This window comes from Macaca mulatta, chromosome 13, assembly GCF_049350105.2.
Source record: "Macaca mulatta isolate MMU2019108-1 chromosome 13, T2T-MMU8v2.0, whole genome shotgun sequence".
NCBI classification, from domain to species: domain Eukaryota; kingdom Metazoa; phylum Chordata; class Mammalia; order Primates; family Cercopithecidae; genus Macaca; species Macaca mulatta.
The window spans coordinates 93,959,037-93,974,905 of NC_133418.1; the positions used below are offsets into that span (position 1 = coordinate 93,959,037).

The 15,869-nt window shown below is 49.4% G+C and overlaps 1 protein-coding gene across 2 annotated transcripts in view; it reads left to right on the plus strand.

Annotated features, from left to right (window-relative positions):
* Window positions 1-15,869, plus strand: part of GALNT14 (polypeptide N-acetylgalactosaminyltransferase 14) — a 224,818-nt gene that overhangs the window by 170,401 nt on the left and 38,548 nt on the right. For both annotated transcript variants that reach the window (XM_001105195.4, XM_028831803.2), the window contains exons 3-6: window positions 12-110; window positions 8,173-8,240; window positions 10,641-10,706; window positions 10,878-10,999. In XM_001105195.4, the coding sequence (XP_001105195.1) occupies window positions 12-110; window positions 8,173-8,240; window positions 10,641-10,706; window positions 10,878-10,999 (355 nt within the window). The remainder of the gene's footprint in view (window positions 1-11; window positions 111-8,172; window positions 8,241-10,640; window positions 10,707-10,877; window positions 11,000-15,869) is intronic.

The window sequence follows — 15,869 nt, forward strand, 5'->3', positions numbered from 1 at the left end:
TCCTTCCCTAGATGCACGCTGCTGGTGTATTGCACGGACCTTCCACCCACTAGCATCATCATCACCTTCCACAATGAGGCCCGCTCCACGCTGCTCAGGACCATCCGCAGGTGAGGCATCCTTGCTCGTCTGTTGGCCAGCTCCGGGCCAGCAATTGGTGACAGTGTGTCTGCTCCCCTGGTGCCCGGCCCTGTCCTAGGAACACCAGACACATCTAACTACATGCCGGGCACTATTGTATATGTCACATGTGTCCACTCAATCACTCCTCACATTCCTGTAAGGGAGGTTATTATCTCATTTTATAGAAAGACAGAGGCCTGTGGTGTTAGGTAATGTGCAGAAGGTCAAAGAGAGGAAGTAGAAGAAGCAACCTCAGAGCCCTCGGCCTGCCTACTCTGCCAGGCTGCCCCTAGAGCATGGGCTCTGACTTCCACAAATGAGGAACGGGCTGAGGCCCTGAGAGGCTGAGTGCACACCCCAGCCCCAGCATCAGGCTGGGGTCAGTACCCAGCACCCTGACTCTCTGCCCTCCCACACACTTGCCAGGGGCCATGCAAATCAGAACGGCCTGCAGCAATCACTAAGGCTTGCCTTCCTGACCATCTACCTGCAGTTCCATCCCTGGTGCCCTCGGGCTTCAGTCCACTTATCCTCTGGGTCATGTTCTTGCTCTAATAGGTATATCCTGCTACAAATGGCCTCTGGCCTATGTGGGTTTTTGATATGCCCAAGTCCCAGTGCCAGGCCCTAGCAGAACTCCCCTCAGAACGTAGAACTGCACTCAGAAGACTTAACCAGGAATTCCTCCCCCAGATTCTCCAAAGACTCTGGCTGTTTCACCCTCCTTCCCCCATACCCACCCTCCTCTCCGGAAGTCATCTGTCCTCCTCTCCCTCCCTCAGGCCACCAGCAGCATCTACCTCTCAGATGGCAATGACAGCAGCCACCCTCACTCCAGCTCCTGTGCACACATATTCTGTGCACCTCAGCTGCAGAGGTGAGGAGGCCACTGCCACGCCCACTTCACAGCTGAGGAAACTGACATTGGAGATACTAAATCAAGGTCCCGTGTCACCTAGCCAATGATAGTGAGGCAGGATTCCAGGCCTTGCACTCTGATCTCAGAGTCCTCCTTCTTGGCAGCCTGAGCAGGGAGAGGCTAGTCCCAGTGGTGGCATTCAGCATCCTTCGGGGCCAGGAGTGCCACAGCCACATCCCACAGCTGAGCAAGAACCCGCAGTACCTCCATGTCCCCATGACACACGGCTCATTAGACCCTTCCTGTCCTGCTGAGCAGCACATCAGCTGGTGCCGATGCCACAAAGAAGGAAATATGATGAAACATGGGTCAGAGAGCACCAAACAGCAAAATCTCTTACTGTTTCCATCATGCAGGCCACACTTTTCCTGTCTCTCCCACCCCCGCATGGCTGTGGGCAGTGGGAAGTTCTAGGTGATTGGGAGGTAAGTCCTGCAGTAGGGTCACCCTGCGGGAAGGCACCAAATCTTCAGCTCCATCTGTCACGAATGATGAATGTCCATGTACAGGGTCACCAAATCCCTTAGAGATATAGGGAGGGACCTGCCCAGACACACAGTTTTTAGCCCAGTGCTTCCACTCATCCAAGGGGACAGCCCTGTCTGCTGTTAAGACATCCTCGGCAATGACAGGCTGGCTTCTTCCTCCAGCCACATGCCCATCCTGGCTTCTGCAATCACCCCAAGAGCCACCTGATTCAAACTTGATTTCCCAACAAGGCAACAGCTCTTGACAAGAAAATGTGCCAAGTCACTGTCAGGTGTCACCGGGAGTCTCGGGGTAGATTAACAATAACAAAATGCCTGGCTGGTTAAGTGTGGGGACAACAGGGATGGAGGAGGCCCAATTCTCCTGGGTCTCCTGTGGTGAGGGGAAGAGCGTCTGGGGCATCCAGGCTGAGAGAACACACGGGGAAGTGGAGGTGGCTGGTTCTGAAGTGCCAGACCACAGCCCCGCCGCTGCGATCTGCTGGGGCACCAGGGCGGGTTCATGGAGCAGGCCAACTGCAACCTCTGCCTTCCCCACCACTATGGTGGCTGCTCCACTGGTCATGACTGGGCATACCTGCCAGATGTTTCCATGAGAACAGCGTTAGCGTCTGAAAGAGGCCCCTCGCTTTCCAGGCCGGCCTCTCCCTGCCCATCCTGCAAGAAGCTCTCTGATGCCGGGCGCCTCCATCCCCTGACACAGTCACACACATGCAACCAATCAGGGGCTTCCTCTGGGCCCTTCTCTGCATATCACTACTGCAGTACTTGCTGCATTTTTCCGGCCTGTAACCTTCAGTAAGCTCCTTTAGGGCAAGGGCTTATCTTGTCCATCTCTTAACCTCCCCGTGGCTCAGTTTCCTAACCAAGGAAATGAGAATACTAATCCTACTCAGTGCATAGGGTTGATAGGGTTGCTACGGGTTCATTCGGCTAAAGGACTGAGAACTGTGCCTGGCATGGAGTAAGTGCTTGATCAAAGAGAAGAGGCTATGGGAGACTTAAAAGGGTGCCACACTTGGAGTCAGAAGCCCTGGAGTCAAATCCAAACCCTACCACTGTCTAGCCGTGTGACCCTGGGGCATGTTATTAACTACATCTGCAGAAAATGATGATAAAAATATCTTTCATGTTTCTAATTCTATCACATTTCTCACAGTAAACTTTCCTCTTGGGAATGTCTTGGACATTTGGGGGCATTACAGTGTATGTAATATGGGGGCTTCTAGGCCCCCCAGGCCTCCCTAACAGTGTTTATGTCCTCGAGGGTACTTTAGCTGCTGTGCTCAGACTCTAAGACATGTTTCTCCTCTTCCTGCCACTCCTCCACCTCTATATGGTATTAATGATACTTAATAATAATAAGATTACTATGTTAAATGTATCCTGAGCTTTGTGGCCTGCAGAACACCTTCCTTCTCTCACTCCAGTTGGAGCCTCATCCTGAGCCTATGGGGCAGGTGGGGCACATAGTGAGAGCAGAGGCATCAGGCCTCAGGTTTCCTGGCTTTCCCGGAGGTACAGCCCAGCTCCTCTGTATGCCCGCCTGACGGAGGGCTGCCCCGAGGCCCTGGAACCCTGCACTCTGGGAGGGTTCTCGGGGCCCATCAGCCCCGTACTTTTCAGAAGACACCCATGACGTGCCAGATGACTTAGCTGAGAGAGCCCATTTCCTGCCTCCTAGGAACTTCAGATGTCAGCCAGCCTCAAGCTCAGACCCAAGCGTGACACACACAAACAGCAAATCGGGGACCTGAGAGCCATGTGTGGACAACCAGGAGCTTATATCAAAAGCAGGCAGGGCAGAAATGAATGTTAGGGGTGGAGGCAGGAAAGATTACTTCTAGAAACTTCCATGCCTTAAGATTCTATACCTCCCTTTCACTCCCTATCCTGTTGCACAAATGGATCACTAGCCACTGAGAGGGGACTGACTGAAGGGCATGTCCTGTCTCAGAGGTCTTCAATAAAGAGATCTTCTCTAAGGTACCTTTCATTGTTAACTTTCTGGAATTCTGGACAGGCTTTGTTGTCAGGCTCTTTGCAACCCCCTGCCCGGACCCTCTGGCCCCCTAAGCTCTTGAGTTAGCTGGGGACTAGATAGGCTCACGTGGGGCACTCAGAGGCAGGTGGAGGCTCAATGGGGTACACAGATGACGGGGTGGGGGTAGAGAAGCATGACCTTGATGCATTAGGGGACCTTCTCACTTAGAGAGGAAACAAGCCCTGAAGAGTGGTTTATGTTGACTCCTGCTGCAGTGAGTCCTCATGTTTATGGGAGACCCAGCGCTGTCCCCTTCCTCTTGGGGCATCCTTCACCGCCACCCCTCCCATCGGGGCTCCGAGGCATGTGTTGAATCTTCTCACTGTTGCTTTTTTATAATATCCTAGATCTAGGGGAGCCATTTCTCAGACTAAGGTGTTTAAGAATTTGGACTCTGGCCGGGCGCGGTGGCTCAAGCCTGTAATCCCAGCACTTTGGGAGGCTGAGACGGGCGGATCAGGAGGTCAGGAGATCGAGACCATCCTGGCTAACACGGTGAAACCCCGTCTCTACTAAAAAAATACAAAAAACTAGCCAGGCGAGGTGGCAGGCGCCTGTTGTCCCAGCTACTCGGGAGGCTGAGGCAGGAGAATGGCGGGAACCCGGGAGGCGGAGCTTGCAGTGAGCTGAGATCCGGCCACAGCACTCCAGCCTGGGCGACAGAGCGAGACTCTGTCTCAAAAAAAAAAAAAGAATTTGGACTCTGGGGACAGATTTTCATGGCTCTGCCCCTAACAGCTATGTGACCATAAGTAAGCAAGTTAGTATTTCTGCCTCAGTTTCCTTTTCTACAAAACAGAGACTGCTAATAATTACCTGACATTATTGTGGAGAAGGTCAAATAATTTCAGATAGGGAAAGGACTTGGAGCAGTGCCTGGCATATAGTGAGCCTGAGCGGTGACAACAGGTGTACATTGTGAGCCTCCAGCCCTGGCAGACAGCCAAGTTCTAATGCAGTGGCTCTCAAGCTTGAGCAGGCATCAGAAGCTCCTGGAGGGCTTATTAAAACGCAGTTTCTTGGACCCCATCTATAGAAAGTCTAACCCAGGCCGGGCGCGGGGGCTCACATCTGTAATCCCAACACTTTGGGAGGCCGAGGCGCGCAGATCACCTGACATCAGAAGGTCCAGACCAGCCTGGCCAACATGGTGAAACCCCGTCTCTACTAAAAAAGTACAAAACATTAGCTGGGCGTGGTGGCAGGCGCCTGTCATCCAAGCTACTCGGGAGGCTGAGGCAGGAGAATCACTTGAACCTGGGAAGCAGAGATTGCAGTGAGCCGAGATTGTGCCATTGCACTCCAGTCTTGGCAACAACAGTGAAACTTCATTTTAAAAAAACAAAAAAGTCTAACCCAGTAAGCCTAGAGTGGGGCCCAAGAATTTGCATTTCTAACAAGTATCTAGGTGACGGTGATGCTGCTGGCTCCAGGATCCCACTTGGGAAAGTTATGCATATTGCTATTAATAGTTTCAATATTATTAATATCAATACCCCCATTCAGAGAGCAGCTGCTGTGTGCCAGGCATGGTGAGCTCTTTTCACACAGCTGAGGAAATTATAGTGCTGAAGGTTCAGTACTTACTGAAGCTCTCCCTGTTAGTGAATGGTGGATACAAAGAAACAGTACTTGAACCCAAGTTAGTCGCACTCCAGAATGACTAAACTCAACTGTCAGCCGGGCTTGGGTCTTCATTCTACTGGTATTTATGGAGCGTTTGATAAAACCTGCCTGCATAGAGCACCGTGGAGTTCACAAAGCAATTTCAAATACATTTCCTCATTTCACACGCACAAAAGCCTGTGAAGTAGGTCAAGTATTAATATCGCCTGCTTTTACAAGGAAAATGTAATTACAGGAGGAAATGAAGGCTGGGAGCGAACCAGCATCTATCTGGTTCAGGATTGCACAGTTAGTGGGTGGTGCAGCCCACCTGGCCTCTGAGCCCACACTGCCCACGCTGCCCTGCGGCCTCTGGGCGCTCCTCGAGGGCCCATAGTTAGGGCGCAGCAGGTGTAGAAGCCGCCTGTGTACCTGCCCTCTGGCAGAGAGATGAGCTGCATGTAGAAGACTGTTCTAGAACAATTCCAGGCAGAGTGAGGAGAGCACTTATTCCCATGCTGAGGCAGAGTAAGGAAGGGTGTGGGGAAGGCAGCTGGAGTGGGAGTGAGGCTGAGAAGAGCTATCCTGTGCTGGGCCTGGACGAAAGAATGAATTTGCTTTGCTGTAGAGGCAGTGGTGAGAGCAAGTGGGGGAGACCTGAGCAACCATTCCCTCCCTGGGTGGAGGGAATGAGAATGGGTGTGCACGAGGGAGGGCCCTGGAGGACCACCTAGGCCAGGCCAGGTCCCTTGGACTGGACTTGACCTTCTCCTCTGACCACCCAGAGCACATGCCCACCTCAGGCCCTCCCAGCCGCAGGCCATGTTTAAGGGGACTCCACCGTCGCTCCAACTGTTCCGATTAGAGAAGCAAAAACAAGCCAGGTGTTATCAGGAAATGGTCTAATTAGCACTCGCTGCTGACTATTTCTTTTTTTTTTTTTCTTTTCTGTTTTAAACCCTGGACATTTTTTATTCACTAATCATCTCTCAGTTCAACCAGTGCAGAGCCGCACGCGATTTACCTTTTGATGTTCTCAGAAGAGAACTCTTGAATTTCAAAGAGCTGGCAGGGATTTAGCAGAATCGAATGCAGAATCTACAGCCGTAATCAAACCTCATTAGGAGTTATTCTTCCAGCAAGTTTTCCGCTGTCTCCTGCCTCCCTCCCTGATTAGAGGGCTGGTTGTTGTTTGTATGTGTTTTCTTTGGGACGATCATGGTGAACAGTCCCCTTCCATCATCCTCTGGCAGAGGCTGCAGCCTTTCTTTCCCCTCCCTGACCCCGAGCTCCTGAAGACAGAGACAGTGGGCTCAGGACTTTGTGTTGGGGTTCCTCTCTCCACCTGATACTAGTTGCCATGGTGAGAACCAAGGCTTCATAAATATGGGAGCTCCAGGCTAAGTTCTCTTCCCGGAGAGTCTGCATCCTGCATAGAAGGGGTGGTGCACTCCAATCAGGGCTCAGAAGGGCCCTCCTGGGAGGAGGGCTGCACACAGCGCCTCCACCTGCATCCATTCTGAAGCCCCTCTCCAACATACATGGGGCTCGGGGAATCCCGTGGTGGCTGGTGTGGCCCATGCATGTTTCTGAGAAGTCACGTGGTTTGGGGTGTTCAGGAGAAACAGGATCCAGTCATCTCAGTCAGGCCTAAGACCCAGAGTTAACCTTGCCCCTGGGTAGAGATCCACAGCACAGGAGGGGTAAGTGAGTCAGTTAGATTCAAAAATCATTAATGATGCACCAAATTAAGTGATAACGAACAATTGCAACCATTTGTTATCACTAAGTGCCAAATATCATGCTAAATGCTTTTTATACACTTTCTCCTTTAATTTACTCAACTGCACTGTGAAATAAGTACTCTCCTATTATTATCCCTGTTTTCTAGATGGGATCCTTTGCTACACAGAGCAGTAAAGTAACTTGCCCAAGATTACACAGCTTGCAGTAAGTAGCTGCTACACCACAAGCTTCTGGAGGGTAGAATCATCATATGCCCAGTGCTGAGCACATAGTAGGTGTTCAGTGAATATCCCTCAAGGAAACAGTTATGGACCAAGGTGCTGTGCTGGACTCTGGCAATAAAAAGAGCAATGGGTCAAGGGTCTTACCCTGGGATATTTCCCTCCAGAGGGGGCCACAGGCAGGCGAGGTACAAAACCAAACTTCAGGGCTGGGAAGTGAAAAAAGCCGTAGGATCAGATACAAACTGCTAGGAGATCTCAGAGGAGGAAGCAATTAATTCTCACTAAGTGGCTTGGAAAGCTGTTAGGGAGGAAGTGACATTCAAACTGGTCCTTGTGGGCAGCACAGGGGCATTTCTAGCAGCGGCGGCGGCAGCAGCAGCAGGAGAGAGGCTCTCAGTTATGAATGAGCAGGATAGCTTCAGACAGCGGCACTGAGCATGGGAGGTGGGAAAAGGTGGGCCAGCTTCCGATGGCAAAGGCCTTAGGAATGTGCTGAGGATTTGGGATGTCAATAGTGAGGAGCCCCTGGGGGGTTATCAGTTTATTTATTTGCATTGGCGAGGAGAATCACACAATCAAAGCTCCATGTCAGAAAGTTCACTCTGGAGACCACGAGGAAGATGGCCTGGGAGAGGCTGGAGCAAGTTGAGGCATAAACCAGACAGAATAGGTTAAATCAGGGTAGAGCTATAAGAAGTGAAAGTGATTTGAGTGACATTTTCCAGTCAAACCAGCCAGTCTTTACTGATTTGCTGTGGGGTTTCAGGGAATAGGAGGGTTGCCGAGGTTAACTCCTGGGCTTCTGTCTGGATGGCTTTGCGGGTGGTGGAGGTATTCATTAAGATGGTAAAGGCAGCATTACATTCCTGCTGGCTCACAGATAAGCAATATGACTGGACAAGCCCTTTGGTGCTCTGATTTTTCATTCCTCAAATGCAATGGTGTTTATTTAAAACTCAGATTAATGACATTTATTTTGCCACTAGAAGTCACAATGATTTTTTTTCTCTTTCCATCTTGCAGTGTATTAAACCGCACCCCTATGCATCTGATCCGGGAAATCATATTAGTGGATGACTTCAGCAATGACCGTAAGTCTTGTCGCTCACTTGCTCTTTAAACACCAATGTCTGTTCTCAGCCACTCTGTAACAGGCAGAGGTGAGTCCACTGGTTTTCTGGGAATGCGGAAAAGCCCAGGTTTGTAATAGGTATGGAAGTCTTTGAGTGTCCGTGGCTAGGCTCAGAAGGAGAGAAGCTTTATATCCAAAAAACAGTTTCTTGGGTTCTCTGCAATAATCTGCAGTCTGAGCTAAGGCCCTCTTCCTATCACTCCCTGGGAGGTCTGGGTGGGCCCTGTCTTTGTGACTGCCCCTGCTGCCGTGGGACATCCTGTCACCTGGCCATGACACAGTGAGGGCTGCCTTCCAACCTTTCGGCACACTTGCTCATCACCATTGCCTACCTTGTGTCCTCCAGTTATCCTATCAAAGAACCTGGGTCCCATTCAAATTCACAGCAAATCCACTCTCCTCAAGAAAAACATGGGTGTCTTTCCAGACACTGTGCATCAAATTTGAAAGGTACAATAATAGTCGAAGCATTGTCAGAATTAATGTACTGGTAGTGCCAACACCTCCCGTGAAAGCCATCCTCCCAGGAGCCTGGGTACAGTTCTGTGCAGTCAGTCATAACCAGGCAGAACGCCCTCTTCCTGGTGATGAACTGAGGGAAACGGAGTGACCACTGTGGACAGCTCCGGGTCCGAGCGGAGTGGAGCTCACCCACACCAGCTGTGAGGCTGGAAGGTGGGCATGGGGACCCACCCCCACACTGGGGTCTGCTGTATGAAGGCTGGAAACCCACACCCATTGGTGCAGCCTCGGAACCTCTGGAGGTGATGCGGAAGTGGGCTGTACACGAGGCCCAGAGCCATGAGATCAAGATTCTGAGTTCTGGAACGTGAGGATCTGCTCTCCCTTCCCTAATGAGGAAGAGCTTGGAGGTGGGCAGACACTGGCCTTGCCGAGGGGTAGCCCGGCACTGAGGCAAGAGAAGAGAGTGCTGCTGGATTCACTTGCAAGCAGAATACAGCATGGACTCTGGAGCCAGACTGCCTAGGTTCAAATCCTAGACCTGTAAATCACTCACTAGCTATGTGCCTTAGGCAAATAATCAACCTCGTGCGCGTCAGTTTCCTTGTTATAAAACAGAGATAATCATAGTATATATGGTTTATGTAAGGAAAAAAAATATGTTAACACGTTTGAAGTGTTTAGAACAGTACCTAGCCCAGAAGCCTGTGTAGTTCAGAGCCAAGCAGGGAGGCCAAGGTCAATAAATTAATAAAGCAAAACCAAGATATGGAGTTCAGAGCCAGGGAGCTGGTGAACCAAAGGAATGAGGAGCAGCAGGCAGGCCAAGGAGTGACAGGGACAGATGCCTAGGATGGGGTTTCCTGTATGGTGGAGAGGTGAACCAGCTCTGTGTAATGGGAGGCATGCTGAATGGGACCCTTCCAAAAGCAGGTCTGTGAGCTGAAAGGAAAGTCAAAACTCTTATCTATTCTTGGCCTTCCAGCAGTTTTTACCAGACCTACTAAAATGACCAGGACTCTAATCTTTTGCTTTGAATGGACTATAAGAAAAGAAAAATGGGGACGGGCACAGTGGCTCGTGCCTGTAATTCCAGCACTTTGGGAGGCCAAGGCGGGAGGATCATCTGAGGTCAGGAGTTCAGGACCAACCTGGGTAACATGGTGAAACCTTGTCTTTACTAAAAATACATAAATTAGCCAGGCGTGGTGGTGGTGCATGCCTGTGGTCCCAGCTACTCGGGAGGCTGAGGCAGGAGAATCGCTTGAACCCAGGAGGTGGAAGTTGCCGTGAGCCAAGATCATGCCACTGAACTCCAACCTGGGTGACAGAGCGAGACTCCATCTGAAAAGAAAAAGAAAAGAGAAATGAGATTGTTTGTATTAATAACAAGGATAAATGCTTGAGGGGATGGATACCCCATTCTCCATGATGTGATTATTACACATTGCATGCCTGGGTCAAAACATTTCCTGTGATCCTTAAGTGTATATACGTACCATGTGCCCACAAGAATTAAAGATTTAAAAATTAAATTAAAAATTGTTTAAAGAGAAAAATCACAAAAAAGAAAAGAGAAATGTCCCCAGGTGACTAGGCCAGGATTTTCCACCTGGAACATTTTCAAGCAAGTATACAGGTGCCACTGTGTACTGACCTGTTCCAAAGTGGCCCAGTTGAGGCCTCTTTGCCCTAGACTGGCCACCTTGTATGACAGCAGTGACTTGTCAGCCCCTCACAGCCTGGAAACACCCTGGAGTCAGAACTGCGCTCTGCAGTTAGGGGACAGTGGGCAGGGCTGCCACACCTACCCTTCAGGTTCACCTGCAATGCACACAGTTGTAACATGCAGGTCCATCCCCAGGCGCTCAATTGGCTTAACCTTTTGTCTTTGCAGCTGATGACTGTAAACAGCTCATCAGGTTGCCCAAGGTGAAATGCTTGCGCAATAATGAACGGCAAGGTAGGTCTGAGCTGCTGTGCGGGAGCCTCCAGGGTCAGTGTGTGGGGGTCGAAGGTGTGATGGTGTGTGTGTGTTGGGGTGTCAGTGGGGAATGCTGGGTGGCTTCTCCCTAGTCTCGCTGGACAATGGAGTGACAGTGGCACCCACTTCGTCATTTGTTCCTGACTGCAGGTCTGGTCCGGTCCCGGATTCGGGGCGCTGACATTGCCCAGGGCACCACTCTGACTTTCCTCGACAGCCACTGTGAGGTGAACAGGGACTGGCTCCAGCCTCTGTTGCACAGGGTCAAAGAGGTGAGTGAGGCTGAGGAGCAGGGCCGGGCCTCATGCCCCAGCTTTCTCCAGGCTGTCTCTCAAGCTCATTACTTCACATATGCACCCCCAGTTCTTCTGGGAGGTGGGCAGAACAGGTCACAGTCCTGATTTTATGGATGAAGGAACTAAGGTAGAGCAGCCTGTGTGAGGTCACACAGCATCAGTGGTGGAGCAAGGACCGGGATGTGTTGTGACGGACTGTCACCCAGAGCAGGCTTGCACTTGGGACAGCTGGGACATAACGTATGCAGTTTCTTGGGCAGGAATGAACTGCCCAGAACTGGTTCTACCGGAGAGCAGAAGGTTCCAGAATGGGAACCCTTATGGGCGTCTTTTATAGAAAGGAGGCAGCAAACCTAACCAGGGTTCATCCCCTAATTCCTGGGGCCTCTGTCTTATTTCTACCCTCACCCAAAGGCTACACCAAGCAGGCAAGCTAGATGCTAAGAGACCTGACTTCCTTGCTCCTGTTTGCCCTTAAATTACTCTACAATTCTGGATGCTTCATTCCTCCAATGTCTCAGTTACTCCCCAAAAAGTGAAAGGAAATTTAATTTTTCTTATTATTTTATATTCCCTGAAGTCTATCCACTTCCCTACTGACTACAGAATGTGTGGCAATTGCAGATGGCAGTATCAATTCAATGACTAGCATTTGTACTGTACGTTCCTCTTCCTGAGTTATTGACTCCTATAGCCATTCTGTGAAGTAGGAGGTCACGTATTTTGAATATACCCACTTCACTGAAGAGGAAACAGGGCAATTACATCACTAGGTCTGATGTTTTCTGGTTGGTACCACCAGCACCAGATGCCTGGCGTTGCCTCAACAGCATCTTCTCTGTGCTGTGGTTATTTCCTGCTCACTCTTCATGGTAGCTCCTAAACTCCTACCTGCATAATGACAGTGTTAAGAGGACTGAAGAATAAGCTATGTCGTCTGCTCAGAAGAAAACAAGGAAATCCTTCCCAACATTGTTCATTTCAAAGAGAGAACCTCAGTGGGTTTACAAAGTTCTGTCACATGGGCCTAGATGTTAAGGCCCATCAGTAACCATTTTCTCTGAGATTGGGATGGCTTGTCGTCCACTTAGTGTTGTTTAGAAAAATCTCCTCTCCAGAATCACTTGAACCCAGGAGGCAGACGTTGCAGTGAGCTGAGATTGCACCATTGCACTCCAGCCTGGGCAACAAGAGTGAAACTCTGTCTCAAAAACAAAAAAGAGGAAAAAGAAAAATCTCCTCTCCTACTCTTTTTTGATGTCTCCTAGGCAAAGAGGTCTCGATTGGGAAATGTTGCCATGAACAGATACCTGTTGAAGGGCCTCTCCTGGCACTGAAGTCCCTTCCAAATGCACCCCTCCCTCCATGCTTTCTTCTGCAGCCCCTTGTCCCTGGACATGCCCCAACATTCCCATTGCTCCAGCTCTGTCCAAGCCCTTCCTGTCCCTGGATGCCTTTCCCCTCCTCTCCACAAACCCCCTTGCTCTGTGGGGCCTTGTCCATGGCTCCCTTCCTCTAGGCAGTCTTTTCTGACTTCGTGGCCAGCTAGGGTCATTCCTGGCAGTCGTTGCTTCCTTGACCCACCATTTCCTCTTCTGGGTTAGTCCTTTGCCTCCCCTAATAGCTTACAAATCCAATGGGGGCACCAATGCCTCCTTGTGGCCACGCTGCCTGTCATAGAGTAGGTGCTCAGTGTTCGGAAATGATAATAAAAAACCAGATGCCATGGGGAGGTGTTATGGTTGGAAGAGGAGAAAATCAAGCTTGCTTCCTACCCATAAATGAATCAACAGACATTTCCTGAGCACCTATTTTGAGCAGAGTCCCAAGGGTTGGAATGGGCTGTGTAAAGGAATCCATACCCTGCTTAGTAAGGTCCGCTGGGTTCCTTGTGCACTGGTGCCACACTGGTTCACAAATGACCTCCAGTAAAGGGAAGCACAGTTTAAGTGACCGCAAGTAGAAGCAACCACAAAAACTCTAGAAAGAAGGAAATTCGGCCAGTGTGGTGACTCATGACTGTAATCCTAGCACTTTGGGAGGCCGAGGTGGGCAGATCACAAGGTCAGGAGATCAAGACCATCCTGGCCAACGTGCCGAAACCCTGTCTCTACTAAAAATATAAAAAGTTAGCTGGGCGTGGTGGTGCGGCACCTATAGTCCCAGCTACTCGGGAGGCTGAGGCAGGAGAATCACTTGAACCAGGGGGGCAGAGGTTGCAGTGAGTCGAGATCGTGCCACTTCACTCCAGCCTGGGTGACAGAGCAAGACTCTGTCTCAAAAAAAAAAAAAAAAGGAAGGAATTTATTTATGAGGAAGAAATATGGAAAACATTTGCGCACCTCCTGTTTATGGAAGTAGAGGAACTCTACTCCCCAGCAGGAACCTTTGCCTCCCCAAAAAAGTCTTTCTGCCCGTGAGTTGTTGACACTACCCTAGGGCCAGCTATGTCATCCTGCTGCCCTTCATGCCTGGAGTTAAAAGGAAACTGGAGTATAGTAAACAAAAACTAAGGTTAAGGTTGCAGAATCAGAACTAAGTCTAGGAGTGCTTAGCTGGGAAGAAACCGGTGGGAGTTGGAGATAGTGTCTCTGTTTACAGGGGATTTTACACAAAAGAGACAAGGTATTCCTTACTTAAACTAAGGTCATATTTTTAAAGTGGATTTCAAACTCAGGGACTGCGGTATAATGAAAAACTCCTTGGCAGAGGATGGAGGAGGCTGCGACCTCTCATTTTCCATTACAATAGTAACCCATGGTCATTGCAGACATTTTGGAAAATATGGAATCGTAGAATGAAGACAAATCAACCAAAACTCTATCATGCAAAGACTTCCACTGTTAACATTTCCATTCAGGATCTTTTTGCCTTTGCAGAAAGTGTCTTTTTAAATAGTTATTATAATACTGTATTTATATGATTTTTGTATTCTGCTTTTTTCCCTTAATGTTATACATAAGCATTTTCCGAGCAACGTTTCTAAGGCAGCTTGCTCCTTGCCGAGAGAATGGCAGATGTGTTGTTGTGTACACTTGCAGTCAAGGAGTTCATCTCTGAGAAGAAAATGAGGGGCTGAGGTCCAGGGCATGGTGCAGTGCACACTTGCCACTTCTGTCTCTCCTCAGGCTGTTCACCCCCAGGACCTCTGCCTCTGACCAGACCCCTTCCCCTCTCAGTTTGCTGGCCATGCACCCTGGAACTGAAGTTCTTGGGACCCCAGGTCTCCTTGGATGGTAAAGACTCAGACCTGAACCCAGGAGCTCTCTGCCCAGAGCTGTGCCCAGGCCTCTCTGGGTGCAGCCATCACAGCAGTGGACTCAGTCCCCATGGCCACTGCCCCCAAACTGATTTCATATGAATGTGCATGTGTGTATGTGTGCGCACGTGCATGTGCACATGTCTGCGCATTTTGTGTGTTGTGTTGTAAAACATATATAATGAAAGTTACCATTTTAACCTTTTGAAAGTGGGCAATTCAATGATTTTAATGTATTCACAGGGTTGTGTAATCTTCACCACTATTTAATTTTAAACGTTTTCATCACCCCAAAAGGAAAAGTTTTTATTACTCCAAAAGGAAACCTCATACCCATTGGCAATCACTTACTCCTCATTCTCCTCTTCATCCTGCTCCTGGTCACTGCTAATCCACTCTCTGTCTCAATGGATTTGCCAGTTGTGCACATTTCATATAAGTGGAATCACACAACATGTGGCCTTTTGATCCTGGTTCCTTTCACTTAGCGTATCTTTGGGTTTTATCCGTGTTGTATGGATATTGGCATACTGTTTCAAGTATGAATGCATGTATTGGCATTCATTTTCATGGCCAATAATATTCCATAGCCTGTGTATGCCACATTTTGTTTATCGGTCCATCCATTGATGAACACCTGGGTTGTTTCCACCTTTTCACTTTTGTGAATAGCGCTGTTATAAATATTTGTGTATAAGGTTTCGTTTGGGTTCCTGTTTTCAATTATTTGGGGTGCCTATGTGAATTGCTGCTGGCTCATATGGTAATTTGATGCTTAACCTGCAGGGATCCCCAGGCTGATTTTGTCCCTGCGGAATGTGTTAAGGGAGCCTTGCTTTCCTCGGGCAGTGAATGAACCTGTGAAGCCCTTTCCGTCCCAGTGGCCCCAAGTTCATCTCAGAAACCCTCTCCGAAAAGTGCTATCCTTTCTACATCCATGGCCAGCCTTACCTGCTGGTCAGGCCAAGCCTTCATCTCTTCCTTTCCGAATGTGAGCGATGTCTGCCTGCTGCCAACGCTCCTTCTCCTCCTAAACTAAGCTCCTGGGGTCCTCACCCCTATCTGAGCTAAAGCTTTTGTAGCAAAGAGATTAGCGAAGAGACAAACCCAGGAGCCATGGTCCAGCTCTCACCCTCCCAGGTCTGCAGAGGCCTTGTGGACTGCAGAGGTTTTTGCTAAAACTCTGACTCTTTTAATGACCTGGAACAATTCCTCTGGGCCAGCCCTTTGAGGACAGGAAGGGGGGGCATGCGTCAGCCTGTGTTTCCTGGTGTCTTTGGATGTGTCTTGTCTCAGAGTAGGACATGATTTGATCCTGTGAGTGGAAGTGGAAATTTTAAGCTGTAATTGGAGTTTGGGATTTTCAAAAATAGAAAGAGATAAGAAAGAGGCTGGGCTTCAGCTGTCATCCGCTGTCCTCAGCTGGTGTTTTCCACATTGAAAACCTCCCCAATTTTCCTTCTTTTCCTTTCAATTACACGATGATACTTGAAAGAAGTACCAAGTTGCGGTTTTTTTTAAACATAAGCTTAGTTTTTTTTCACTCTCCTTATCCACATAGTTCTTTAGTAGGAAAAAAAGATTTTA